At 46.9% G+C, this 26,799-nt stretch overlaps 1 protein-coding gene across 4 annotated transcripts; it reads left to right on the top strand.

Moving 5' to 3' along the window:
• The first annotated feature begins 1,291 nt into the window (after positions 1 to 1,291).
• LOC307214685 (immunoglobulin lambda-1 light chain-like) lies at positions 1,292 to 14,656 on the top strand. Of its 4 annotated transcripts, XM_079973544.1 has the most exons (7): positions 3,466 to 3,829; positions 4,004 to 4,069; positions 5,649 to 5,968; positions 8,652 to 8,712; positions 11,139 to 11,474; positions 12,900 to 13,025; positions 14,382 to 14,656. In XM_079973544.1, the coding sequence occupies exons 1-7, from the start codon at positions 3,754 to 3,756 to the stop codon at positions 14,387 to 14,389; spliced, it is 993 nt and encodes a 330-aa protein (XP_079829670.1). In that variant the 5' UTR covers positions 3,466 to 3,753; the 3' UTR covers positions 14,390 to 14,656. The 4 variants fall into 4 exon arrangements, with proteins under 4 accessions (XP_079829671.1, XP_079829670.1, XP_079829673.1 ...); XM_079973545.1 differs by lacking the exons at positions 3,466 to 3,829; positions 4,004 to 4,069; positions 5,649 to 5,968 and adding exons at positions 1,292 to 1,414; positions 1,570 to 1,901; XM_079973547.1 differs by lacking the exon at positions 4,004 to 4,069 and having other exon boundaries at positions 3,469 to 3,829.
• The last annotated feature ends 12,143 nt before the right edge of the window (positions 14,657 to 26,799 follow it).

The following is a 26,799-nucleotide window of genomic DNA, read 5'->3' as shown; positions in this document are numbered from 1 at the left end:
ATGGAGGCCAACAGTAGGTGGAGCTAGAGCCAGTGACAGGAGCCAATGACTGGCAGAGCAAATTAATTTTAGTTATTTCCCCATCCTCCTCCCTGCTGAGTTTTGCAAAGGCAACAGAGAGACTGAGCAGAAATAAGTTGACAGACGACACCACCCTCTGGACTGGTTATAAGTAAGAAGGCAGACAGGTGGAGGCACTCTGAGGGCCGACAGAGGTTGGTGGGGCAGAGCCCCATCTGTCCTAATAGACCAGCTTTCGCTGCATGCACAGTTTTGAAATGATCCACCAGTTGCCATGAAAGGGATGGGAAATGTTGCATGTCCTCACCAAACACATGATTTTCTTTTGCTCCAGCGATACAAAAATGCACCCAGTAGTTTCTGTCGCCTTTGGGCCCGTGCTGTGTGTTAAATACACAAATGTAACACAGTCCTGATGCAAGAACCAGGCATCAAACCTATGCAGAAAGGAGCTCTGAACACGGCACAAAATTCGCAACTCGCCTTGCGCTCTCTGCTCTCAAACCTCTATCATTGTGCACCCAAAAATGTTGCTTCCTTTGCCATCCAGATTATCACAGGGACACCTTCCTTTTTCAAACTTACCACCGGAACTGAATTCTAATGCTGTTTTATTTGTCTCCTTCCACACTTTCCTTCGCCACACACTCACACAACTAGAAAGGCATCGGGTGTCTGTTCAAAACACTTTTGCATATAATTGATAATTTTTATTGTTTTATTTTATTAATTAATTGCATTTAGGTCCCACCATTTTCTCCAAGGAGCTCATGGTGGAGTGCTTGGTTCTCCCCATCCTCATTTAATCCTCACAACAACCCTGTGAGGTAGGTTAGGCAAAGAGGCAAATAAGAGGCTGGCTTGCATATAACGCTCTAAGTAAAATGTTTTAGATTCCTTCCTCTTTAATAAACCTGCCTGTTGCGTTGAGGATTCTTGTCTCTGGCTTCCTTTTTTTCTCTACATCAGCTGCTAGTACTCTGGGAGGCCCAGTGTCCCAACATATAAAAGATCCTCTACATCTTCAAGTTGCATTCCTGTGAGAATGCAAACCCTCACATAGGGAGGAACACCTTCACCACATGTGTTAAATAATGTTACTATTTCAGAACAATGCAATTGAACTGTAATGAGTTGTAAATTCATTATTTGTATCAAGAGAGCACTGAAATGAAAACAAGAAACTAAACCTAAAAATGACTTGTCGTTGGCCCTCTTATTTTATATATACACACACAGGGTAGGGGAGAGAGAGAGAGAGAGAAGGAAACCACTGGCATCCGTTTTCCTCCCACTGGCAGTTGCTTCAAGGCTGAGATGGCGGCAGGGCTGCCTCAGTCCCGCTGTGGGCTCTTCCAACACCTGCTCTTCTCCCTCTGGGCCCTGCAGGGTGGTAAGTACCTGGTGTAAGTAAATGGCAAGGGCACATTTGGACCCTCAGCTAATTTTCATGTGCCACTTCCAGGACTGTCTCCCCTTTGATTCAAAGCGTCCACACTCCCTGGTGATCTCTTACTAATCGACAGGACATCGTTTCTCTCCTCCTAGGCCTCCGAACCAGCGTCTCTGGAGTGAAAGTGACCCAGCACCCACCACTGGCCAACAAACCAGAGGGCGAGACTGTGAAGCTGAGCTGCAACGCTAATGTAGACAACTATCAGTACTACTGGTACCACCAACGCCCTGGACACACGAACCTAAAGCAACTTGGGGTTATCAAACCATTTACGATTAGAGAGGGGGACACATTGGAGGAGAAACCAGGTGGCGAAATAAATAGTCGTCTGAGTGGCAAACGAGATGGCAGAACAGCAAATTTGATTCTCGAAGGCCTCCAGCTTAATGACACAGGGCTGTATCTCTGTGCTTCAAAGGACACAGTGACTGTGGCAGCCCCAGGAGCTGTCACAAAACTGACTACCAAACAACAGTACGTCTCTCAACGTGCTGCTGAGAAACACATCTTCTCTGTGTATGAGGGGATGCCATTAAGGCGTGTTGTGTCCTGGGGGCCCACTGTCCAGCTCTGTCCAAATTGTCTCTGTCTGTTTCTCACACCTAGAGAGCCAACAGGAACAGTTCAAAGGCCTTAATGGAGAGACCCGCCACCCAAATTTCTTCATGTGCCTGAGAGTCATGATGCACAATTGTGCTGCATCTGCCACCCCAATAACCCCACACTTCACACAGATCCTTACTGATATTTCATTTTCTTGCTACAAACAGACTTCTCTAGTCCCTGCTTGTCTCCAGTGGTGGTTGGTGCCCGCTGGGTCTGTCAAGGCATAAGGCAGAGAGGGCAACAGAGTCAGAGGCAATGACAGGTGGAAATTCGTCTAGTTTTGTCCCCCGTCCTCTTCCCTGCTGCGTTCTACAAAGGAAACACTGAGGATGTGTACACATTACCAACTTAATATGCAGCCAGGTCATTCTTTTTCTCAGCGCAGATCAAAGCTGGTTGCAGGGGAGGGGGGAATGCACCAAACACAGTATTTCATAAGAAACAACAGGACGGATACAGGAAAAATATGGATAGTGGCTATTCTTGTGTGTCCACTGCTTATAAGACCGGTGTTGGGAGTGCACTGGATACAGAGGAAACAGGAGGGTGCACACAGGGTAAGACTAAGGAGGGGGAAGCTGATAGCCAGACACCCACCCACCCCTCGGATTGGTTGTAAGCAGGAAGGAAGTCACTGTGCCCCATTTACCCTAATGGACCACCTTCCACTGCTTCTCTCCCACTGTCTGAAGCCCACAGGAGTCATAATGCTCCTTCCCAGTTTCTGATTTGATCCTGGATCGTCCTGCTTTTCCTTGGGATGTCCCTATTTTTATCCGAAGGTATGAAGTTATGTGGCCCACGGAGCCAAAAAGATAAGTTAACTATACAACTTTTAGAAGACATCTGAAGGCAGCCCTGTACAGGGGAGTTTTTAAAATAAAAAAGTTAAATGTTTCATTATGTAGTTATATATGTTTGAAGCTGTCCAGAGTGGCTGGGGCAACCCAGTCAGATGTGCAGGGTATAAATAATAAAATAATATGAGAAGTGAGGTTGCAGGGAACCAGGCAGAGGGCCTTCTCGGTAGTGGTGCCCGCTCTGTGGAACACCCTGCCATCAGATGTCTATGTCAATGAAATAAACAACTATCTGACTTTTAGAAGATATCTGAAGGCAGCCCTGTTTAGGGAAGTTTTTAATGTCTGATGTTTTATTGTATTTTTAATATTTTGTTGTAAGGTGACAAGAGTGGCTGGGGAAACCCAGCCAGATGGGCGGGGTATAAATAAATTGTTGTTGTTGTTGTTGTTGTTGTTGTTGTTGTTGTTGTTGTTGTTGTTGTTAACCACACTTTCACTTGGCTCACATTCCCCCAGTCAAGACTAAGTTGAACTATATAATCTGGACATTGGGCAGTTTCTTAAATATATCAAAATAGTTTCAAAATTGATGCAATGGTGTAAATTGCTGATTGAACAGATAACTTTTACTCATGATCTGTGCCAAGCTGCCTTGGAATGGAAAATAGAAACTAAACATAAACACACACAAATCAAATCTGCCATTGGTGTCCTCCTTCAGGAGGGAGGGAGAGAGAGGGAGAGAGGGAGAGAGGGAGAGAGGGAGAGGGAGAGGGAGAGAGAGAGAGAGAGAGAGAGAGAGAGAGAGAGAGAGAGGAAACCAGCAGCATCCGTTTTCCTCCCACTGGCACTTGCTTCAAGGACGACATGGTGGCAGGGCTGCCTCAGTCCCGCTGTGGGCTCTTCCAACACCTGCTCTTCTCCCTCTGGGCCCTGCAGGGTGGTAAGTACCTGGGGATGTGAGGCCAAGGGCACATTTGGACACATTGACCTATTATTTAAAAACCACTTGCAGGACAGGGCTAGTTCACTGACCGTCTCCCTTTTGTTCAGGGTGTCCACAGTCCCTGGTGATCAACTATTATTCATTGATGGAATATAATTTCTCTCTTCTTAGGCCTAGTTACCAGCAACCCTGGAGTGAAAGTGACCCAACACCCACCAGTGGTCAGCAAACGGCAGGGTGAGACCCTGAAGCTGAGCTGCGGCGTCAACCAAGTAAACTGGTTTTTCTATTGGTACCCGCCAGCAACCTGGAGAGCCAAAGCTACAATACTTTGGGACGTTCAGCACCTATAGTAGCGATTTAGAGGATGACACAAAAAGTAGCCTCGATAGTCGGCTGAGTGGCAAACGGAAAGACAATGAAACAACTTTGTACTTAAAAGACCTCCAGCTTAACGACACAGGGCTGTATCTCTGTGCTTCAAAGGACACAGTGACTGTAGCAGCCTCAGGAGCTGTCACAAAACTGACTACCAAACAATATTACACTTCTTCGTGTGCTGCTAAGAAACATGTCCTCTCTATAAATTAGTGGCACATTTCCCACTACAAACAGGCATTGTGTATATTCAGGGCCCACAAGGAGCTCTGTTCAAATAGTCACTGTCTGTGGGTCTGTCAGTCTCTTTGCTTCTCTCTCACACACACAAGCACAGCTAAGACAAGCAGTCCAAAACCCCTGATTCAGAGATCTACCCCGCACATGTGTGAATCACAAGGTGCAATCCTGATACTTCTGCCTCCCCAACAATTCAGCTCCTCACACAGATCCTTGTTGATGTTTCTGCTCATTTTCTTCTTGCTGCAAGAGAGGGGAACCGTGTATTGAGATTCCTGCTTTGCAGGGAGTTGAACTAGATGGCTCTCGGGTTCCCTTCCGACTCTACAATTCTATGATTCTATCTCCCTGCTCTCAAATGCAACATTGAGGGGGTGGGTGGGTGGATGTGTACAGCCAGTAATGCTACCTGAACTGGCTGTAAGTAAAGAAGCAGGCAAGTGAGGTCAGGCTGAGGGCAGACAGAGTTTGGTAGGACACTATGCCCATTCACTCCAATGGGCCACCGTCCATGGCTTCTCTCTCTCTGAAGCCCAGAGGAACCATCATGCTCCTTTAACAGCTGGATGAGCAGCAAATAAGCTGCCTTTTTCTGGTATGGGAGTTTCAATTAAGGGCAAAGCTTCCTTCGCTTCTTGCCAGTCACATGCAGAAGTTGAAAGAGCTGGCCACACCTTGGGGGGCAGCCATAGATCATAGTTATTTAAATATATAAAAACAGTTTTGCCATTAATGAATTGGTGTGAATCAGTGGTTTAATAGATGACATCTTGCTCATTATTTGTGCCGAGCTGCCTTTGAATGGAAGATAGAAGCTAAATAAACAGAAAAGGTCTCCCTTTAGATCCTCTTCACACGAGAGAGAGAGAGAGAGAGAGAGAGAGAGAGAGAGAGAGAGAGGAAACCAGCAGCATCCGTTTTCCTCCCACTGGCAGTTGCTTCAAGGACGAGATGGTGGCAGGGCTGCCTCAGTGCCGCTGTGGGCTCTTCCAACACCTGCTCTTCTCCCTCTGGGTCCTGCAAGGTGGTAAGTACCTGGGGATGTGAGGGCAAGGGCACATTTGGACCCTCAGCTAATCTTCAGATGCTACTTCCAAGACAGGGCCAGTTAGTGCCCTTATTGTCTCCCCTTGCTTCAGGTTGCCTCAGTACCTGATGATCATCTCTCACTGACAAGACATCATTTCTCTCCTCCTAGGTCCAGTAACCAGCACCTCTGGAGTGGAAGTGACCCAGCACCCACCACTGGCCAACAAACGGCAAGGCGAGACCCTGGAGCTGAGCTGCGATGTCCATCAAAATACCTATCATTACTACTGGTACCGCCAACTCCCTGGAGAGATTAATCTAGAGCACCTTGGGACTGTTTACTCTACTGCAGACAAATTGGAGGAGATTCCAAAAAACGATCTGAACAGTCGTCTGAGTGGCAAACGGGTTGGCACAAAAGTATATTTGTACCTAAAAGGCCTCCAACTTACTGACTCAGGGCAATATCTCTGTGCTTCTAGGGACACAGTGATTGTAGCAGCACCAGGAGCTGTCATCAAACCAAACAATAATACGTCTCTCCATGTGCTGCTGAGAAACACATCCTCTCTGTACATTAGGGACATTACTTTCCACTACATATCATTAGCAAGGCATCTTGTATACTTACTGCCCACTGGCCAGCTCTGTACAAATAATCTCTCTCTCTCTCTCTCTCTCTCTCTCACACACACACACACACACAGAGCCAACAGTGGTGGATCAAATATCTCATGTGGAGAGCCATATGTCTTCATATGGCTGAGTGTTACAAAGAACAATCCTGTTGGTTCTGCCACCCTAACAAACCCTCTCCTGCCTCACACACATTGTTCTTTATAAAGCTGCTAATTTTCTTGCTGGAGCTGATCATCTCAGCCCTTATCTATCCAACTGATCCCTGCGCTCAGAAAGTAAAGGCCTCTTGCAGATCCCATGTTAGCAGGAGGTCCATTCCACACCACAGAGGGATCAGACTTTCCTTGTGGTGGAAGCTCTCTCCTGTTTGATATCAGGCAGGTGCCACCTCTGTTGTCTTTTTGGCACCTTCTAATGAACTTCCTTTTTCAGCAAGCCTTTTAAGTAGAGTTATTTCCCTGTATTGGAATTGCATCTAGAGGTTTTGTCTCTGGTGTGTTTGCCACCACTTCACATTTCAGAAGAAAACTCTCAGCAGTTTCACAAACGGAAGGGGAGGGGGGTCCAAGGAAATTATTTATTATTAAATTTGTATACCATCCTTCATTTGTAGATCTCAGGGTGGCTCACAGAAATTACAGCTCATTTAACTAGAGGATCCCATGAATTGGCAGGACTCTCTTCAGTCTCATTCATGCTGCCCAGCCCAAATATCTACGTTTGGAAATTTATTAAGGCTGACAAGGGCTAATGGGAATTGTAATCCAAAATATCTGGAAGGCACCTGATTAAGAAAGACTGCACTAAGTTTTGCCAGTTCTCTCTCTTGAGACACACTGCCTTTTAAAGAGGCGGCTGATAAATCCCTGTCTGTTGTGAATCCCTTTGAGGTACAGGAGTCCTGCCATGGAGAACTGCAAAAAGGAAGGGGCACCTCTGTGCTTACTTATAGGAGTGAGGTCCACTGAATCTAAGGGAACTACCTTCAGAGGGAACATGACCGGATTCTAGAGTTTCTGCAAAGTATTCTACCACTGTGCTATACAGGGGGTCACTGTGATGCAATCTCAGGGAGTGCCTTTACAAAAACCTTCTGCCCTAAGAAAAATGAAAACTTGGGTTCCTTGAAGGGTCTAGCAAAACAAAAACAAGAAAAGGGGGGGGTGGACACAAGGAAGAAGATAATTAACCCTTTCCTCCCTGAAATAATCTGAGTTTGTGTTGTATTGCTTATTAAAAGAGGGTTATAGACCCTTAACTCTTTCTTTGCCGGCTGTTTCACTACGCATATCCTTTGTTTGGTTCCAAAAGGGTGTAACCAGGGAGTCCAGATGTACTTAACTCCACACGGAATCAAGCTGCCGAGCAAGTCCTATTGAAATCGGAGCCAGTAGGACGCAAACAGAGGATGGGACTGAGGAAAGCGCCGTCCTCTTAATGCTTTTGAGTGTCAAGTCAGCTGCAGCGGCTAAAGACACAAGAGTAAGATCAGTAAAAGTAAAGTTGGCAACTCTACTTGGGGCTTCAAAAGTGCTTCCCGAATATATGCATTTCTGCACACATTTACTCAGAAGTAAGTTGTGTTCAGTAGGGCTCACTCCCAGCTATAAAGAGGTCCTAAGACGCAACCTTAAGTGCAGATGTGGACACTCAGTAGAGCGATCTTTCGAATGGGAGGAAGAAAGGTTTGAGCAGGGAGCAGATTCTTGCTGGAGAAGTAAGTTGAGAAAAGACTGCCTCTCCCCTCCCTGCAAGAGAGCGGTGTTCTGCAGCCACGAGCGAAGGAGCAGTTGCTGCGGAAAGAAGGGCGGCTGGCTACTCGGCTGGACGGAGCGGGACTTGACTGACCTCCTAGCAGAAATGGAGATCGGTATCAGTCTGGGATCAGGAACGCCGAGGCGAGGGGCGACTGTTCAATCCGGAGCGTTCCCGACTGACAGACGATTGGAGAAACGAGAAGGAGGTGGCGGGGGCGCAAGTGGGGATCATCGGCTGGTCTGGTCCAGCAGCACACTAGAGTGAGCCGCCTCAAGTGCCTCTGGTGATCGAGGGACCGGGCGCGAGGGAGCAGGCTGCTGCTGGGATTGGTAGGCGCTGCCAGGAGAGCTGGGAGAGAGTTTTTGTGCGATCGCGTTCCGCTGTGTCAACAGCGCCACGATGATACACGCCGCGCCCAATACTCGACGGGAGCCTGGAGGAGGCGATGAAGGGGTCAGGGAATGGGCAGCAAACCCAAGCGGCTGCCCCCAGAGAAAAAACCTGCTGTGGGGCCATCGTGACAGATCGAGGTGCTCCGGAGAGGTCTAGAGGGTCTCCCTCTCGAGCGAGATGCGTTCCCAGCCCTCCACGGCACTGGACGGCCCCGAGGGGCTTGGGCAGCCCTCGTCCGGCTGCTCCCTGGCCGCCTTTGGCTTGAAGGGCCGCCCCAAAGGACGCTTCGCCGTCGGAGAGCAAGGAGGGCCGAAGGACGAGGAAGGAGCCGTCCCGGAGGGCCGGGAGCAGCCGGGAAGATTTTGCAAGGGGGCCCCGTGAGGCGGCAGTGCTGTGTGAGCAAGCTTACTTCGCGGATACTGGGACGCAGCTCATAGTCGAAGGTCAGTCGGAAAGCGCTCGCGTCCACCTTCGGGGTGGGGGGAAAGCGGGGAGGGGGCTCTCACCTCCACGGCCACCCCACCGGCCACCTCGTTTTCATTATTTCCCATTAGAGCAAGGCTGATTCGGTCTCTTCGACGGGTGGGGCGGCGGCAGAGGATCTAGATGGGCAGCAATTGGGGTGGGAAGTTTATTTAGATGGGGGGGGGGGGAGTCATGACAGTCCCTTCGAGCCAGATCGGCTTTTCTCCCACCCAAGGCACAAAATCTAACCCTCCCCCCGCCCTAGTCACTCTGCTCCTGCCTCCTTTCTCAGTCCTGCTAAAAAACAAACAAACCACAGATCACCAACGAGGGAGCCCAGATCCAGCCACTGTCTCAAGTCCCAGCTCTCCTTAAAAAAAAAAAAAAGGCACGTGGGATGGGGGTTAAAATATCGAAAAGAGTTTCCAATTCGCTCCAAATGGCTGGAGTGGAGGAATGGATGTTTGCATTTTCTGCCTTGCAACGGTTCTAAATAAATATTTGGGGCCCGGGGCTGGGGGTGGAGATCCTAACCATTCCCAAACAGCGTCATTTTATACCACAGCCCATCAGGGAGTGTTTAGCCAGGTCAGAGTCCAAATGCTCTGGGCACAAAAAGTGCATCCAGTAGAGAGAGAAATTGCCCGGATACAAGAAAGTTCCCAGAGCACTACGACCACTTCCAGTCCACTAACAAAGCCAAAATTTACTACCTTCGTCATGGGAGCCAATGAAAGCCTGCGCTCTAGAACAAAGAAGCTCTTTCTCGGCATCCACGAGAACTAGAATCTTCAGAAAGAGATCCATTAGCTGGAACGGGGAAGAGAAGCCAGATGAGAGGTATACCTGCTGGTTTCTGTTAGCATGGTGAGGTTTCCTGAGAGCGGGGACATTGAGAGTCAGCTGAGCAAATTGTTTCAAACCAGGAATGCTTTATTATTTTAGACTTAATTTGGCCTTATGGGCTCCCCACAGCCATGTTCTGCTGTTGTGATGCACACAATGTACACTTCTCTTCAGCAGTCCATGATTTACAACATTCCTGATAGGTTAGAGTGAAACCCAAAGAAAAAGAAAATACTCTGGTTAAGATAGAACTACTCAGACCATGTGCAGTTTCACATTTTAAACTTGCCTGTATAGCACCACCAACATTACAGGAATAAAGTAGGTTTTGTTGCTGCTGCACAGCTGGCAGTAAGTACCATTTTCTCGTAGAAAGTGATTATGCAGTAACAATAATTGTGTATCTATATCAGGGGTAGGCAACCTAAGGCCCGTGGGCCGGATCCGGCACAATCACCTTCTCAATCCGGCCCGCAGACAGTCCAGGAATCAGCCTGTTTTTACATGAGTAGAATGTGTCCTTTTATTTAAAATGCATCTCTTAGTTATTTGTGGGCCATAGGAATTCGTTCATTCCCCCCCCCCAAAAAAAAATATAGTCCGGCCCCCCACAAGGTCTGAGGGACGGTGGACCAGCCCATGGCTGAAAAAGGTTGCTGACCCCTGATGTATATGCACATGCTTGGGAAGCAACCCTGTGACTTAGGTTATGTACATACCATACACTTAAAGGTAAAAGTAAAAGGACTCCTGACCATTAGGTCCAGTTGTGGCCAACTCTGGGGTTGCAGCGCTCATCTTGCTTTATTGGCTGAGGGAGCCGGCGTACAGCTTCCGGGTCATGTGGCCAGCATGACTAAGCCACTTCTGGCGAACCAGACCATAGACCATAGGAAGGTGGACCATATACTTAAAGTACCCAAAAAACCACACCCCAAACAATCCTGGGAACTGTAATTTAAGGGTACTGAGAATTATACTTCCTTGAGGGGTAAACTACAGTTTCCAGGATCTTTTTTTTGGGGGGGTGGGCTTCCAATGCATGGTGCATACCCAGGCTAAAAAGTCTGATTGTCTTTAAATTGGAGTAAGACAGTGTATATGTGTGTTCAAAGGCAGGAAAAGCAGAAAGAAACAGATAATATCACAGCTGAAGCAGAGAGGTGCCACCTTCAGAAAATCACATATCTGGGCTAACTAACCTTAGCTTCAAAAATCCTGTTTCTCGTGTACTTCATAGACCTCCATGCATAGCATTGAAGCCTAATGCACTTGAATTAAGATTGCCGTTGCATCTTTTAAATCTCCTTTTTAAACCACCTTTTTTGGTTTTGTTTCCCAAGTTGATTAAAATTGTATAATTAATCAGCATCAAGTCATGTGGAGTAAGTGCTTATCTGTGGGTTTATTATAGAGACTTTTAAGGCACCAAGGGTGGCCTGACTGTGATCAGGCACACTCATTCCCCAGCCACCCACACCCATCACGGGGCTGATCAGCTTGGGCCTTCTGTGTATTACATGCCCTCATGCAACAAAGAAAACTTCTCCCTTTGCAGATGAAAATTGTCAACGCTCACAGCCGACTGTCCATCTTCTGGGTCCCGTGTGCCACAAGGACCACGTCACACTCGTGTGTGTGGCACAGGGCTTTCCCTATGAGTGGCCCATTGATGTGAGTTGGAAGCGTGATGCGCAAGAGGTGACTCGTCTCTCTTTCGCCACCGACCCCGTCCGCACCCTGAATAATGGCACATGCAACTTTGGGGTTTCCAGTCGCCTGAGCATGACAGCTGCAGAGTGGCAGGAGAGGCATGTGTACTCATGCCACGTGAGACAAGGGAACATAGCTGAGGCTGAAGAGTCGATGGAGAGGGAGCCGAGTCTGCAGCCAGGTAGGCAAGGACTAGGGTGGAGGCAATTACATGTACCAGGTTGGAGATCCTACATAATGGGGGAAGTAGCCTCTTCCTCTTGGTGGTCAAAGGTTGCAAATACAGGGCTGATTAAAGGGAAAGCAGCAAACATTTCTTCAGGAGCAGATGGTCAAAACAGGGGTGTTTTTCTTTGCTGTTTTAGTTTTCTGATTAATTTTTTTTTTAATTTTATGATGTTGCCTTAATTTGGATTTGTGTATGGTCACCCTGATGGATAAACAAGCAAACAAGGTGGGGAGGGATTGGGAGATAAAGTTTTATCACAACTGGAGGCTGATTTCCCTAAGGGTTCAGCATTTCTGCCTCTCCCAAATATAATTTGAAGTGCTCCTAAATGGTTGTTAACTTTAATGTATGCTAGGTGTTGAAAAAAGAATACCTTCCCATAAGAGGCATAGTGCCCAAGGTTAGTTCTGGAAGCTGAGGCAGAAAATCCTACAAACTCTCCCTGAAGTACAAACATAACAATAATAAATTAAAAAATGAACAGTTTGCTGCCCTTTCATGACATCCACAATTAGCAGTCTGAGGCAGCTGTTCTACTCTGTTTAATGGCAGGGCCAGGCAGCCCTAATATAGCCTATTTATTTATCTAAAATATATACCATGTAATTCAATAGAGCCTTCAGGACAGTTTACAAAAACAAATGAAGTATCCACAAGGTTCTAGACTTCATTTTTGAAACTGCAGCCAGAGTGGTGCAGGCTCTAGTTATCTCCTACTTGGACTACTGCAATGTGCTCTACGTGGGGCTACCTTTGAAGGTGAACTGGTAACTACCACTAATCCAGAATGCGGCAGCCAGACTGGGGACTGGGAGTGGCCACCGAGACCATATAACATGGTCTTGAAAGACCTACATTGGCTCCCAGTAGGTTTCCAAGCACAATTCAAAGTGTTGGTGCTGACCTTTAAAGCCCTAAACAGCCACGGCCAAGTATACCTGAAGGAGCATCTCCACCCCCATCGTTCAGTCCAGACACTGAGGTCCAGCTCCAAGGGCCTTCTGGCGGTTCCCTCCCTGCAAGAAGTGAAGTTACAGGGAACCAGGCAGAGGGCCTTCTCAGAAGTGACGTCCGCCCTGAGTAACACCCTCCCATCAGATGTCAAGGAAATAAACAACTATCAGACTTTTAGAAGACATCTGAAGGCAGCCCTGTTTAGGGAAGCTTTTAATGTTTGATGTTTTATCGTGTTTTCAATATTCTGTTGGGAGCTGCCCAGAGTGGCTGGGGAAACCCAGCCAGATGGGCGGAGTATAAATAATAAATTGTTGTTGTTGTTGTTGTTAGGGAGTGTGTGCTCTAAAAATGCCAGTCTGAAATGTCCGTCTTGGTGAAGGTGAGTGGGCCTCTGACTCTCTCTATTTTCTCTCACATCAGCCTCAACTGTCTTGGAGTTTCAGAGCAGCCTTCATACAGGGCAGCTCATTTTCCTGCTCCTGGTGGTTAAGAGCTTTGCCTATGGTACTGCTCTGGGAGTCTACACAGCCTGTAAGAAGAAAACAGGTACGAAACCCATTTTACTTACTGAAATCTGAAGGGTACAATTTCCTTGGCCACAGGGAAGCATTGCTCATGTATCCGGAGGCCCTGGTGACTGCCGGAGGCTGCCTGTTCTGTTTTGGAGCCACTCTGTGTCATTCCAATTTATTAATTATTTGGGACCCAAATAGATATGTTAAATTTGTTTCCCACTCCCCATCCAATACAATGGGGAAGTTAAAAACAACTTGTTTTCCTTTTTGTAGAAATGGATAAAGTTTTCAGGCATAGGGGCCCCTCCAGAATCGATTAAGCCTACCAAATTGTAGGCAGGAAAAATCCAGGTGTTTTCATGCAGGGCATCTTTACATTTTTATTTTTAAAGAGGGGGGGACAAAGGAAAAGTACTGTATTTTTCGCTCCATTGGACGCAGTTTTTCCCCTCCAAAAATTGAGGGGAAATGTGTGTGCGTCCTATGGAGCGAATGCAGGCTTGTGTCATAGCTGCGCGCAAGCCCTCCAGCAGGGAGAGGCTGCACGGGGCTATGGCTTCTTTAGCTTCACGCAGCCTCTCCCGGCAGGGAGGGATTTCGTGGGGCTAAAGAGGAAGCCAAAGCAGCCAGCGGGATCCATCCTGCTGGCTGCCTTGGCTTGTTCCATAGCCGCGCACAACCCCTCCAGCAGGGAGAGGTTGTGCGCAGCCTGTACGCTGCTCTTTGGGGCTGGGGAAGATTTTTTTTTATTGATTTCCCCGTCTAAAAACTAGGTGCGCCCTATGGTGCAAAAAATACGGTATATTAAATTTTCAGATTCTACCAGAATTAGATGGAATTTGCAAGCGTGGCCATAGCTTCTAAGGGGGTAAATAGCCCGCCAAATTTCAGAACGATAGCCTCAGTGGGGGAAAGAACATGAATTTACAGGAAATATTGGAGCAAGGAAAATGTCACCCCAATAAGGATCCCATTACCCCAAGGGTCATTGATGTGAGGTGCACTCCCCTCCCCAATTTTTTAGGGTGTAATGGAGATTTCTCTATTAACTTCGCATTGAAGAATGAGTAGATCCATGGGAACAAAACAAACACTGTTTTTAATCCCTCCCCAAAACCTGTCCATCAAAACAAAAGATCCCTCTGCCAGCTCTGCATTCCCTCCCCTCTTGAACTCTTAGCATTTCCCAAGCCACAGAATGCTTCAGGATCTGTTTTTGCTCGAGATGCCTTGTTAATGGTGCCATCTAACTTGGAAATCTGAGAACCTTCCGCACATCGCTCTGCTTTGCTTCATATATCACTGTAAACACAGAGTTGATGGTGCATCCTGCACTGATGATCATTGCCTTGCTGGGTTACTACCTCTGAATCCCTTTCTTTTATAGGTCTCTGATGGAGCTATGGAGAGGCTCTGTGTCTTCCTGCTGGTATTGAAGCATTAGCTCTCCCTCCAGTCAAGAAACTTATCCGCTTGCAGCTGGAGGCCATTCTCAGTGTGGATCCTCAGTGTTTCTTCTCTGATGTTTTCCCATCTTCCTTCTCATCTGCTCTTCAATCTTGAGGACCTACACTGGTCACTTGAAAAACTGCTGAATTCTTCCTTTCCTTGAGCAAATTTCCTGTGTAACAATAAACAGAACTAGATTTTATTATCTCCGCATGACTGTGTTGGGAATTATCAATCCAACAAGATGGGAAGCTCCTCATGTGCACCTTTCCTCATTGCTGCATCTTTGTTTGGGGGGAAGACACAGAAGCAGCTCCTGTTAAAGGCACACAACCTCTCTCAAATGTTCATCCATCCATTAAATCCCACCCATATCTAATTAATTATGGGATTGTATGCACTTCAAATGTTGGATGTGGGCTGTAGTGGTTCAGTGGTAGAGCATCTGCTTTGTATTTAGATGGATGTCCAATATCCAGGTGGGGCTGAGTATGCCCCCTGCCAGAAACCCATGGAGAACTGCTGCCTAGACTGTTCACCATGAGGCAGCCTCCCTATGCTCCTGTATTCATTAATCAGTTTAATAATAATAGTAACAACAATAATTATTATTATTTATTTATACTCCACCCATCTGGCTGGATTTCCCCAGCCACTCTGGGCTGTTCCAACTGAATATTAAAGGTAAAGGTAAAGGGACCCCTGACCATTAGGTCCAGTCGTGGCCAACTCTGAGGTTGCGGTGCTCATCTCGCTTTATTGGCCAAGGGAGCTGGCGTACAGCTTCTGGGTCATGTGGCCAGCATGACTAAGCCGCTTCTGGCGAACCAGAGCAGTGCACGGAAAAGCCGTTTACCTTCCTGCCAGAGCAGTACCTATTTATCTACTTGCACTTCATGCTTTCAAACTGCTAGGTGGGCAGGAGCAGGGACCGAGCAACGGGAGCTCACCCCATTGCAGGGATTCGAACCACCAACCTTCTGATCACCAAGTCCTAGACATTATGGTTTAACCCACAGTGCCACCCGCATCCCAACTGAATATTAGAAACACAATAAAACATCAAACATTAAAAACTTCCCTGAACAGGGCTGCCTTCAGATGTCTTCTAAAAGCCAGATAGTTGTTTATTTCCTTGACGGGAGGGTGTTCCCCAGGGCAGGCGCCACTACCACGAAGGCCCTCTACCTGGTTCCCTGTAACCTCACTTCTCGCAGTGAGGGAACCGCCAGAAGGCCCTCGGCACTGGACCTCAGCATCCAGGCAGAACAATGGGGGTGGAGATGCTCCTTCAGGTATACTGGGACGAGGCCGTTTAGGGCTTTAAAGGTCAGCACCAACACTTTGAATTGTGCTGGGAGCCAATGTAAAATGGGCCTGCAGCACATTGCATTCCATGTTCTCAATAGAAGTGGCAAGGGAAAGAAGAGTGTGGCAGGTGGATGAGCAGATTCTCCCAAACATACTGGAATATTTTATAGATATAGATAGATATCTAGACATGCACAGAAACACCATCACCATAGTCAATGGGGATGAGACTACAAAGGGATACTAGCATTAGAACTGGAGAAGGGAAGAGGCAAGTGGTGGTGGGACAAATAGTCCTAGTGGAAGCCATTTTGGTGGTGTGGTTCGAGTGCTGGACTAGGGCTAGGAAAATCTAGCTTCAAATCCTCACTCTACCGTGAAGCGCACTAGGTGACATCAGACCTGTCACCACCTTTCAGCTTCAAAAAGTTGTAAGGATAAAATTGGGGGGGGGAACCTTGAGGAGGGTAGAATATAAATGAAATGGTTTGCCTGCCCATCTCAAGGCCAACAGAGAAGGCACCAGCCCAACTTGCTTTTGGAGGGAGTGGCACAACTGGGGCATAGGTTCCTCGGCTACAAAATGGAGATGAGTCTGAGACAAGACCAGTTTTGCCAAGTGAGTTTGTGGCTGAAATGACATTTGAACTGGAGGGTTGTCATGGAAACCTACCCTACCCACATCTGTCTCTTTAAAAACATACCATTCCTTCAACCTCCATTTCATAGAGGCAGGCAGACCACATCTTTCCCTCCTCCTCTGAAGCTGAAAAACCCTGCTGTCAAGCAGAGAAGCTAAATCGCTCCAGCAATAGTTGATATTTTGGTAGCTGCATCTCTTTGCCATTGACACCTTGATCATGTCATCTTCTAGCCCTACAAAAAGGTAATAACCCTACTTTGCTTGCATAACTGCAACTCCATCTCACAGGTTGTCCCTCCATGCAGCCTCTATCACTCAAAGTCACGAAGCCCTGAACCCCATCAACATAGAAGAACATAACTATGGTGTGGTCCCCCATTCCTCACCATAAATGTTGCTGCATGGGTTTACTATTGAGGTGACCCTTGTATTGTGTGAGTATATGACTCCAGAAAATAAGCTTGTTTCTTGCATTAAAGTTTAAGCTATTTTCTTTAAGCACCTTCTTTGCCTTTTCCCTTTATTCTCTTTAGATGTATTCTTAATAAACCCTCCTAATATTTTCTGCTGGAGTTTGTGCATTTATTTTGTGCCAGGCTTTTGTGTGAGTAGGGGGAGATTTTGAGAGAAAAGCAAGCAGCCTTGCTCTCTGATGAAGAAGAGGGGTGAAAGCTGGATGCTCCCACCACCACCCAAAAAAATACCCCAATTCCCTTGGAATTTCACTTCTGCCTATGGGGAAAGAGAGAAAGGAAAGCATGGTGTCATCAAGCTGATGGTAACACCTCATTGCATGACCAGCCTACAGGCCCAGTACCAAGTCAGGCACTAGCTAATGGCTCCAGGGGCTCAGAAGAGCCCCTCAGCAGCCAGCCCCAGCTGTACTGCCTCTCACTGACCTGAACGGCTCTTTTAGAGATGGGCGGTGCCACTTTTGAATGAGATTGAAGCTTAGCACCCATTTGTAGTGGCCCCCTGTCCTTTTAATGTATCCAAAATGCAATGCCCCAGCTTATAGATCTAAAAAATGTATGACTGAGTAAATTAAAACGGTGGGCAACCGCTGCCCAGCTGCCACTAAAATGCCAAGGGTCCCCCAAATCCTTCTGGCATAGCCCATCTGGCAGACATGACAAGAGGGGACTTTTTACCCACAATGCTCTACTGGTGTGCCAGAATGTTCCGTGCAGCAGTGCTAAGTGCTAAGCAACAGCTCTGACAGCTGACAGTTGAAAGAAATAACTAGGCAAAACATACCAGCATGCTTTACAGGTCTTGGGTTAACTGTAACATACTGTGGAGTGTGGAAGTCTACCAGGTGGCAATTTAAGCAGATGTTAAAAATACATAGAGGAAGCCACACAAGCCAAACTAGGGGTCTTTTAATCTGAGTCAGCTCCCCACTGTGTGCAAACCCAAATAGCCTTGGGGCTCCTATTATCTTTAATCTGGCTCTGTTATAGGGCAAGAAGAAGCTGTGCTCGCCTTCCACTTCACCTGCAGCCTCACTTCTTTTTCTCTTTTCGTGTCAAAGTAAACCTCAATAGTTTCCGTCTTCTGTATCTGCCTGATCTACAGCTGCAGGAGCCGCTTCCTTTCAAACAAGAACCTCTTTTGTTTTTTGAGAACAGTGCAGCTTCAACCCTGATCACAAAAAACCTGCCTGCACTTTGATGACACTTGCTAGGTCAGGGCTGCTGCTCAGCTGCAACATGAGAAAAACCAGAGAGACAATGGTTGCAGTTCTTTTGAGCTCAGTGAGGTTTCATCTGTGCCTTCCAGTCCTTAACAAAGCCTGTTAAGCTAATTCTTAACTTACTGTTGAACTGTTCCTTTCACACCTTTTTCCATTAACAAGGTGAAGCATTGTCATCTGATGCAGTTGAGATCCAGATGGTTTTGCGGTAAAATCTTGATTCCCTCTGCATAGTGGCCACAGATTGGGCTAGGAATGCTAACATCAACTCAGACGAAAGTAGTGCATCTTGCAGAGCTGTCTGTAATGAGATTAATTCCAGCCTCACAATGGACAAGTTCCTACAGTCATCTCTATCAGTGTACTGGTCTGAAACATCTCCACCAACCATCTCCAGTAAGCTCTGGAGTCTACTTTGGCTCAAAGGAGAGGATGCCCCAGGCCCCACAACTTCCCCCTTATAGCACCACCTTACCAAACTGAAAGGAGACCTTGAGAGACCTTGAGAAAAAGGTCTGCTTGGCCAAATGCAGCATGTATTTAGGAAAGTGTAATTTCATCTGTTGCTTGTACCACAGTGTCAGTCTCACTGCCCCGACCCTTACTGCAGTGGCTTCATGCAATAGCCCTGTCTAATCTGTACACAGATCACATCTGAAAGCAGGGATCAGCACTCTCTCTCTCTCTTGTACTTTGAGCCCTGGTCTCCAGCTTCCACAATGCAAATAATAACAGTACCACTAGTTACGAACTTAATTTGTTCTGGAGGTCTGTTTTTAACCTGAAACTGTACTTAACTAGAGGCGTGCTTTTGCTAATGGGGCCTCTTGCTGCCGCTGCACCACCAGCACATGATTTCCATTCTCATCCTGGGGCAAAGTTCTCAACTTGAGGTAACTCTTCCAGGTTAGCGGAGTTTGTAACCTGAAGCGTTTGTAACCTGAGGCATTTGTAACTCGAGGTACCACTGTACTTGTCTCCATTTTGAATGCTGTTCTACCACACAGACCTACCCTACCCTGGCTTTCTGCCTCTTTTGCTTAAAAGGAGTACTTGCATGCCTTTCCATTCCAGCACTTAAACACACACACCTGCACACCCAGACACAGTCAGCTTTTTCAGTTGAGGGGGCAGGTGGCTTCATATCACAGGCACTAGTCAATCAACCAACAGCTCACCACAGTACAACAAAGACCACCTCTCCCCATAGGAACTGACCTGGACCCTGCAATCACCATCTGAGGCCCTTCTTTGTGTGCTCCCTCCATGAGGGGTCCAGAGGGTGGCAACACAAGAACAAGCATTTTCTGCAGTGGCTCTCTGTTTATGAAATGCTCTCCCCAGGGAGGCTCACCTGGCGCCTTCATTACATATCTTTAGGCACCAAGCAAAAACATTCCTCCTCACTCAGGTCTTTGGCTATTAAACAATCTATGACCTTTTAAACTGGGTGGATGGGGTATTGTTTTGTTTGTTATTATGTTTTGTATTTCTGTGTTTTCGTACTGTAATCCACCCTGTGATCCTTGGATGAAGGGCAGTATATAAATTTAACAAACGAACGAACACTGCACACAGCCAGTTCTTCTGGAAAATGAAAAAAAAAATCTGGTATTGACTGAAATTGACCATGAAGAGAAAATGGTACTTTTGACCAAAACACAGTGAGCTTCCATGGAATCACTTGATTTATATATTTCTATGCAGCCTATTTTTAAAAACATTAAATGAATTGGATATACAGTACACTCAAATCTTACACACATTTAACTTGTGCCATTTCAGCAATATGTGGGCACGATGGAGATCCTCTTGCAAGATCTCACAAGAAGTCAGATTGTCCCATGAGATCTCGTGAGAGCATCCCTACCAGTCCCAGAGCTGGTGTGCAAAGTTTAAAAGCTCTTTTCATGCTGGGTAACCCCAAGCTGCCATGGCATGAAAAAAGCTTTTAAGCTCTCGGCCTTGCTTCCCAGACAAGGCCTGCTCTACCACTGAGACTGGTAGAGATACTGCCTCTCTCCCTGTCACCTGCCTCCTTACAGAAAGTAAGGGTAGTGTGGTTTTGGCTATATGTGCTTTTCGCATTCACGCATTACAGTTGGAACTGAACCCCCACATAAGATGCAAGCCAGCTTTACAATAAGTGGATTTGTTTAACACTAAGCAGCAGGGGTCATCTAGTCCAGCCCCCTGCAGTGTATTCAGCTCCCTAGGTCTCAGGGTCCCCAAATGGTTCTGGGGTAGGGGGCAACCCAGCCAGATGGATGGGGAATAATAATGATGATGATAATGATGATGATGATGATGATGTAACCACATTCCAAAATGGGTAGGACTTCTGAAGAAGCTATAATTTCCACAGACACAGCCTTTCCTGTTTGGAACAGTAAGGAAAGCCATACCTGCAGAATATGTTTTAGACCCTTTCAATGGGAAAAAGTGCTTTCCTTTTTGGAATATAGATGCCCCAGTTGTGTAATTAACACTGAATGTTTATTGTTGTAAGCCCTGATAAAGCTTTCTGTCCCAATGAAAGTCTTATCCCTACTCTCTTCTAAATCCTCCTGTTCTAAGTCTCTTGTCTTTTGTGGCCAGAAGTTTCCCAAATTCATTGTGCCCTCTGTTGAGATAATTTTTCTTCTGACACTTTGCCTTTCGGTTCAATTGAGCTATTCCCTCTTTTATTATGAATAATGGAAACCAGAGCAAAGCCGCTTGACATTTTCCAAGCGTTGCTTCTCATAGAAAACAAGGGTGTGTGACTGTGGGGGAGAGAGAGAGACAGCTTTTGAAAGATGCTGTCAAATGTTCCTGAAACCAAGGTTTTCATTCATCATGGGGGTTTATAGTTTAAAGAAACCTAAAAAACAAAACCTAGCTTGTCTGTTTCAAGCACCTTGGAGGGAAAATATTTATCTTCTCTTTTTTCAAGAGCCTACACATGCTAGAGAGGCTGCTAATCTATTTTCTCTTTATCTCATTCACCAAGAGCAGATGAATGGAGTGTGTTAGCTGTCGCAATGAAGGTGCTGAGTACAAATTGTAGAAGTAAATCAGTGAAGTGGTCTGTTGGGAAAGGGCCATAACTCAATAGCACCACATCTGCTCTGCCTGCAGGAGGCACCAATCTGTGCCAATCCTTCCAGGTCAGGCTAGCCCCCTGCCTAGAACCCAAGACATTTGATGCCAATCAGTGTAAGCCATACTGGCCTAGAAGGACCAATGGTCTTACTCAGTGGAAAACAGCTTCCTGCATTCCTATGTTTTGTTTTACATGGAGCCTGAGCATTCCTGTCTCACATTCCTGTCTCACCTTCTCATCCCTGTCTTCTCAGTTCACTTCCCAATCATAGGAGCCAACTTCAGGGGCTATGGGTGTTCAGGCACCCACAATAATATAATTGTGAGGGCCAGGCACCCACAAAGTCAATGAAAAAAGCCAGCAGGCAGCAGCGGGGCTGCCTCCGAGAGAAAAGCAGTTCAGCTCCATCCTCTGCAGCCCACCAGCTGCCACCACTGGCCGTTGCAATGTGGACATGCTACGTCACATGATGCACATGCCTACACATAGTGTGCATGATGTCATGTGATGAAGAAGAAGAAGAGAAGAGTTTGGATTTGATATCCCGCCTTTCACTCCCCTTCAGGAGTCTCAAAGCGGCTAACAATCTCCTTTCCCTTCCTCCCCCACAACAAACACTCTGTGAGGTGAGTGGGGCTGAGAGACTTCAAAGAAGTGTGACTGGCCCAAGGTCACCCAGCAGCTGCATGTGGAGGAGCGGAGACGCGAACCCGGTTACCCAGATTACGTGACTACTGCTCTTAACCACTACACCACACTGGCTCTCGATGTCTCTGTGATGTCATAGTGTGTGTGATGTGCATGTGACGTCGCATGTCTGCTTTGCAGCGGTGCGCACCCACGATCCTGAGGGCGAGATGGCGTCCCTGCAAGCATGAAATGCCATCAGGCTCCTCATTCGAGGTGTCATGAAAGGGCAGCAGATTGTTAGTTATTTAAATGGTTGTTGTATTTTTATTGCCAGGGAAGGAGAGAGGTGCTTGGGAGATTTTCTGAGTTGCCAAAACAAGCACTGGATAATACATTATATACCTTGACTCGAGGGCGGTGGGGGGTGGGTGAGATTTCTGCTGCTCCTTAGGCAGCAAAATATCAGGTGTTTAATCTTAGCTACTTGCCCTTTCATAGACACATTCAGCTATGTGTGTTTTTGTTGTGGTTAAACAAAAGGTCAGAAGTACTGATACTGCATTAACGGCTGCATGAGAGATATGGAAAGCTACACTGCATCTTCAACTGTTGAATAATCTGCCTGTCATTCAGCTGTTAAAAAAAAAAAGGCACAGAGCCTCTGTCAAGTGCGAGGGCGGGGGAGTGGCAAGTACATTTTTGCATTTCCAAACTTTTAATGAAGCAGATTTCATTCCCCAACGGCCTATTTTTGTTTAGCAGCCTGCTCAGATGAAGCATCCCCCAACTGTATTTTTAATCTATATGATAATCCCACAAGCCTCAGTCCCAAGAAATGATAAGACCTGCTATCTCCACGCAGTGGAGGGGCCCACGGTTAGCCAGGCTATCATCACCCTTGTTTAAATAACTGAAGAAGAAGAAGACAACAAACGAGCAAGATCCAACAAAGAAAAGGGGTTTGCAAAACAGTTGGATGGTGAAGAAGAGAGGGAGGACAGTAACAAGGTGGATTTTCTATATTTAAACAGAAGGACCCAAAAAGGGTAGGGACAGGTTAGAGGAACTTGCTTTGCCAGTCAATGTATGTGTCACAGGGAATATCCAGTCGGCGCTTGTGACACCTGTAGACTCCTCGTTAACTACAGCTATACTGGGGTTTTGTGTGTGAGAGAGCTGCCTTGGGGGATCTTTGGATCCGAAAGATGGGATAGTAATTAATTAAGCGGAAGGTGCTGCCTTATACAGAGTCAGAGCAATTATTCACATAACCCAGATCTGTCTATGCTGACTGGCAGTAGCTCTCCAGGGTCACCCACAGAGCTCTTTTCAGCCTTGCTATTTGAAAACCTTTAACTGGATGTGCCAGGAACTGAATATGGGGCTTTATACATGCAGAGCATGGTCTCTGACACTGAGCCACGGCCTCTCCTTCTGAGGCTGCAGTCGCGGTAGCAATGGGGGTGCCATCTGGAGAAAAGGCTGTGTTTCCCCTTGAATAGCTGCCTCAAAGAGCTCCAAAAATACTGCATTCCCACTCATTCTCGCTGCTTCTGCTCAGGGCCGACCCTACCGTTGGGCAGAGTGGGACAGTTGTCCCTGGTGGTGAGACAGAAGCCCCCCTGCACCACAGCCATTTCTCCCGAGTTCCTTCGTCATTCCTCTGTTGGGAAATCAGAGCTGGGCTCCACACAGCCTGCCATACACCTTTTTAATGAGTCTGCTGCCCTCAGGTGGAGAGGAGAATGCTGTCCCGTTGCTAGTGCTGAAGCAAGATTAAAATTGCCAGTCCAGTCAGTTTCTATACATGGAATTGGGGGGGGGGCACTTTTTTTCCTAAAGCAGCAAAAAGCCTTGCACCACCCCTGCTCCTGCTGCTCTACAGCAAGTCTGCTCCAAAGCTCAAGGATGGAAAAATAACAAAAGGAAATGCTTGAATATTGTAGTCCAATCAGACATTAACATTCCCAGAGCTGCAAATTTTGTCACTGAAGTTCATTTTGCTCCCCTGCTCCCTCTCGTTTTGTCACTCCTCCTACCAAGGCAGTTAGGCCGGCAGTGCAGTGACTAGACCACTAGCTTGCTGGAATCGTTAATGCACCGGAGACTGCTATCCTATGCACACTTAGCTTGGGAAAACGTCCCATTGAACTCCATATGAGAGACCTCAGAGTCAGGCAAGCCTAGGATTGCACTGTCAGGCATTGCTTATCATGCATTAGCTTTTCTAGCTGATGGTGTGTGTCAAACAGAAGCCTTCTCTAGTTGAATAAGACAAAGACGACAATGACAAGTGCTGTAATGCCTTAGTGGTTGATTTATTCCGGCAGTTGAAGAGTAATGCCTACTTCATTAGAAGCTGGTACAAGGCCCATTTTATCTCATAAGTCACAACAGCTAAAAGGCTGCAAAGACAGATTGTTGAAAAGTGTTCCTGCATGGATATGCCCTATCCTCAACGTCAGCACATTTTTGTATCCGTGTGTGTGTGTGTTTAAAAGCTCTTCACAGCATCACAGTGTCTTCTTTCTTCTATTTTATAATGGCTACTATGGTAGTTTCCATTTCTAGACACCATTTTTCAGGTGTAAAAGGGATTTGGATGGTACTATGGTCTGGGAATCCACAGGAGCCCTTACAAACCATAACCTGTTTCTGAAATTAACATTATTTAAATTAACATTATTTACCAACATGGACCTTCCATTTAGAACCTCTAAATTAGACCTCCATAATTGGACACAGGTGGCGCTGTGGTCTAAACCACAAAGCCTAGGGCTTACAGATCGGAAGGTCCCCGCAACAGGGTGAGCTCCCGTTGTTCAGTCCCAGCTCCTGCCCACCTAGCAGTTCAAAAGCACAAGTGCAAGTAGGTAAATAGGTACCGCTCCGGCGGGAAGGTAAATGGCATTTCAGTGCGCTGCTCTGGTTTGCCAGAAGCGGCTTAGTCATGCTGGCCACATGACCTGGAAGCTGTCTGTGGACAAACACCAGCTCCCTCGGCCAATAAAGCGAGATGAGCGCCGCAACCCCAGAGTTGCGCTGCAACTGGACCTAACAGTCAGGGGTACCTTTACCTAATTGGATCTGAACATTTTTGGCATGTTCAGGGCTTCACAGTGCTAAAACATGGACCCTCCACCCGTTTCTGGCCACCATCATTTCATACTCAGTTCATCAGGTTATTTCCCATAGCCTTTTGTCACCTTTTAATCTCCAGACTTGATTTTGAGAGTCCAAACAATGTGTGGAGGGCCACGTTCCCCACCCCTGCCGTAAAGGGTGCCAGCAGGACCTTCTTGATTCTGCAGGATCTCTGGGACCATAATGTCCTCCTGAAATACTTGCACATGTTGGGAGCAGCAGGAGTGACTTTTAAAGAGTTCTACCCTCCCTCACAGCCATGTTCCAGAAAGTGCTCTTCCCTATGAGAATTTTCCCTCAAGCTCCCAACTTGTCTCCTTTTAGCATCTACACAAAACTGCTAGGATAAGCGATTCACGGGACTCAGGCACGGTGTCATCAGTATGCTTCTGATGTCCCATTATGTTTCTCTTTTCCCTCTGCATCAGGTGTGCATGCGCTTGATGAATGACTGCCCGAATCAGTAATAGACTGGGCGAGAGTGAATAAACTGAAATTCAATGCAGGCAAAATGAAGTTGCTGATGATGGGAAGATCTGCTGATCCAGATGTCAGGGGAATTACCTGTTCCTTCTCCCATCAAGATTCGCAGCTTGGGAACGATCCTGGATTTAGTGTTACCTTAACACAGAGAGCCGACAGCCATTGCCAGGAGTGTGGGGTTTGGCTTTTGGTTTATTTCCACGTTGGCTGATTCACTAGCTGTGCTCCTTTCTGGAGACTAAAGGCTTGGCCACTGTTGTGCACATTCTGGCAACTTCCCTAAGTGACAACGGCAATGTGCTAAATGTAAGGCTGTCCCTGGAAACTGTTCAGAAAGTGGTTCAAAAGATGACAGATTTGCTTTTAGCTGGCATAGGCCACAGGGTACATAGAACTTAATCCTTTCCATACACAAAAACTTGCACTTACTACCACATTGTGTCTAGGCAAAGTTCAACATGCTGGGTTTGATGTAGGGAACATGTGGCTCTCCAGATGTTGCTGGACTTCTATCAGCCCAAGCTAGCATGGCTAATAGACAGGGCTGGTGGGAGTTGTTGTCCCAAGAGCATCTGGTTCCCCATCTCTGTTTAGAGCTGTGAATGGTCTGAGTCTGGGATACCTCAGTAGCACCTTCTCCTATGTGCACTTCTGTCCTTAACCCGACCCCTCCCCAGTCACAACCAGTGGATTGAGAGCTGCTGCAAAATAACTTTTCCAGATACCAGTAACATTTTCCTTGGCCAGGAAAATATCAGCTGAATTTTCAGTGCTAGCTGTGGCATTATGGAACTCATCCACAAGCGAGACCTGCTAGTCCCAGAAAACCAGTTGTTATTTTAGGTGACTAGTAAGAACTACCAGGTTTTTGTAGAAGGTCGACAGTTTGAATCCCCGTGACAGGGATTCCCGTTGCTCGGTCCCTGCTCCTGCCAACCTAGCAGTTCAAAAGCACAAAAGTGCAAGTAGATAAATAGGTACCGCTCCAGTAGGAAGGTAAACGGTGTTTCTGTGCACTGCTCTGGTTCGCCAGAAGCGGCTTAGTCATGTTGGCCACATGACCCAGAAGCTATCTGCGGACAAACACCAGCTCCCTCAGCCAATAAAGCAAGATGAGCGCCGCAACCCCAGAGTTGTCCACGACTGGACCTAATGGTCAGGGGTCCCTTTACCTTTACGTGTTTTAGTCTTGCTTTTAATCTCTTGAGTACCACGACCAAATCCATCTCCCCACCCACCCCTGTTTAGTGCCCCCAGCAGAATGCTGTTACAGGAGAGGCTTGTCTGCCAAAGCTGCTTTTCTCCTCCTAGGAATTTTAGCATTATTTATTTTTTTACTTTACAACAGTTTGTAGCATGCACAC

This window comes from Podarcis cretensis (genome assembly GCF_951804945.1).
Source record: "Podarcis cretensis genome assembly, chromosome: 1".
Lineage (NCBI taxonomy): Eukaryota > Metazoa > Chordata > Lepidosauria > Squamata > Lacertidae > Podarcis > Podarcis cretensis.
Note: the sequence above shows the minus strand (reverse complement) of the source record. Positions and strands in the feature narration are given on the sequence as shown.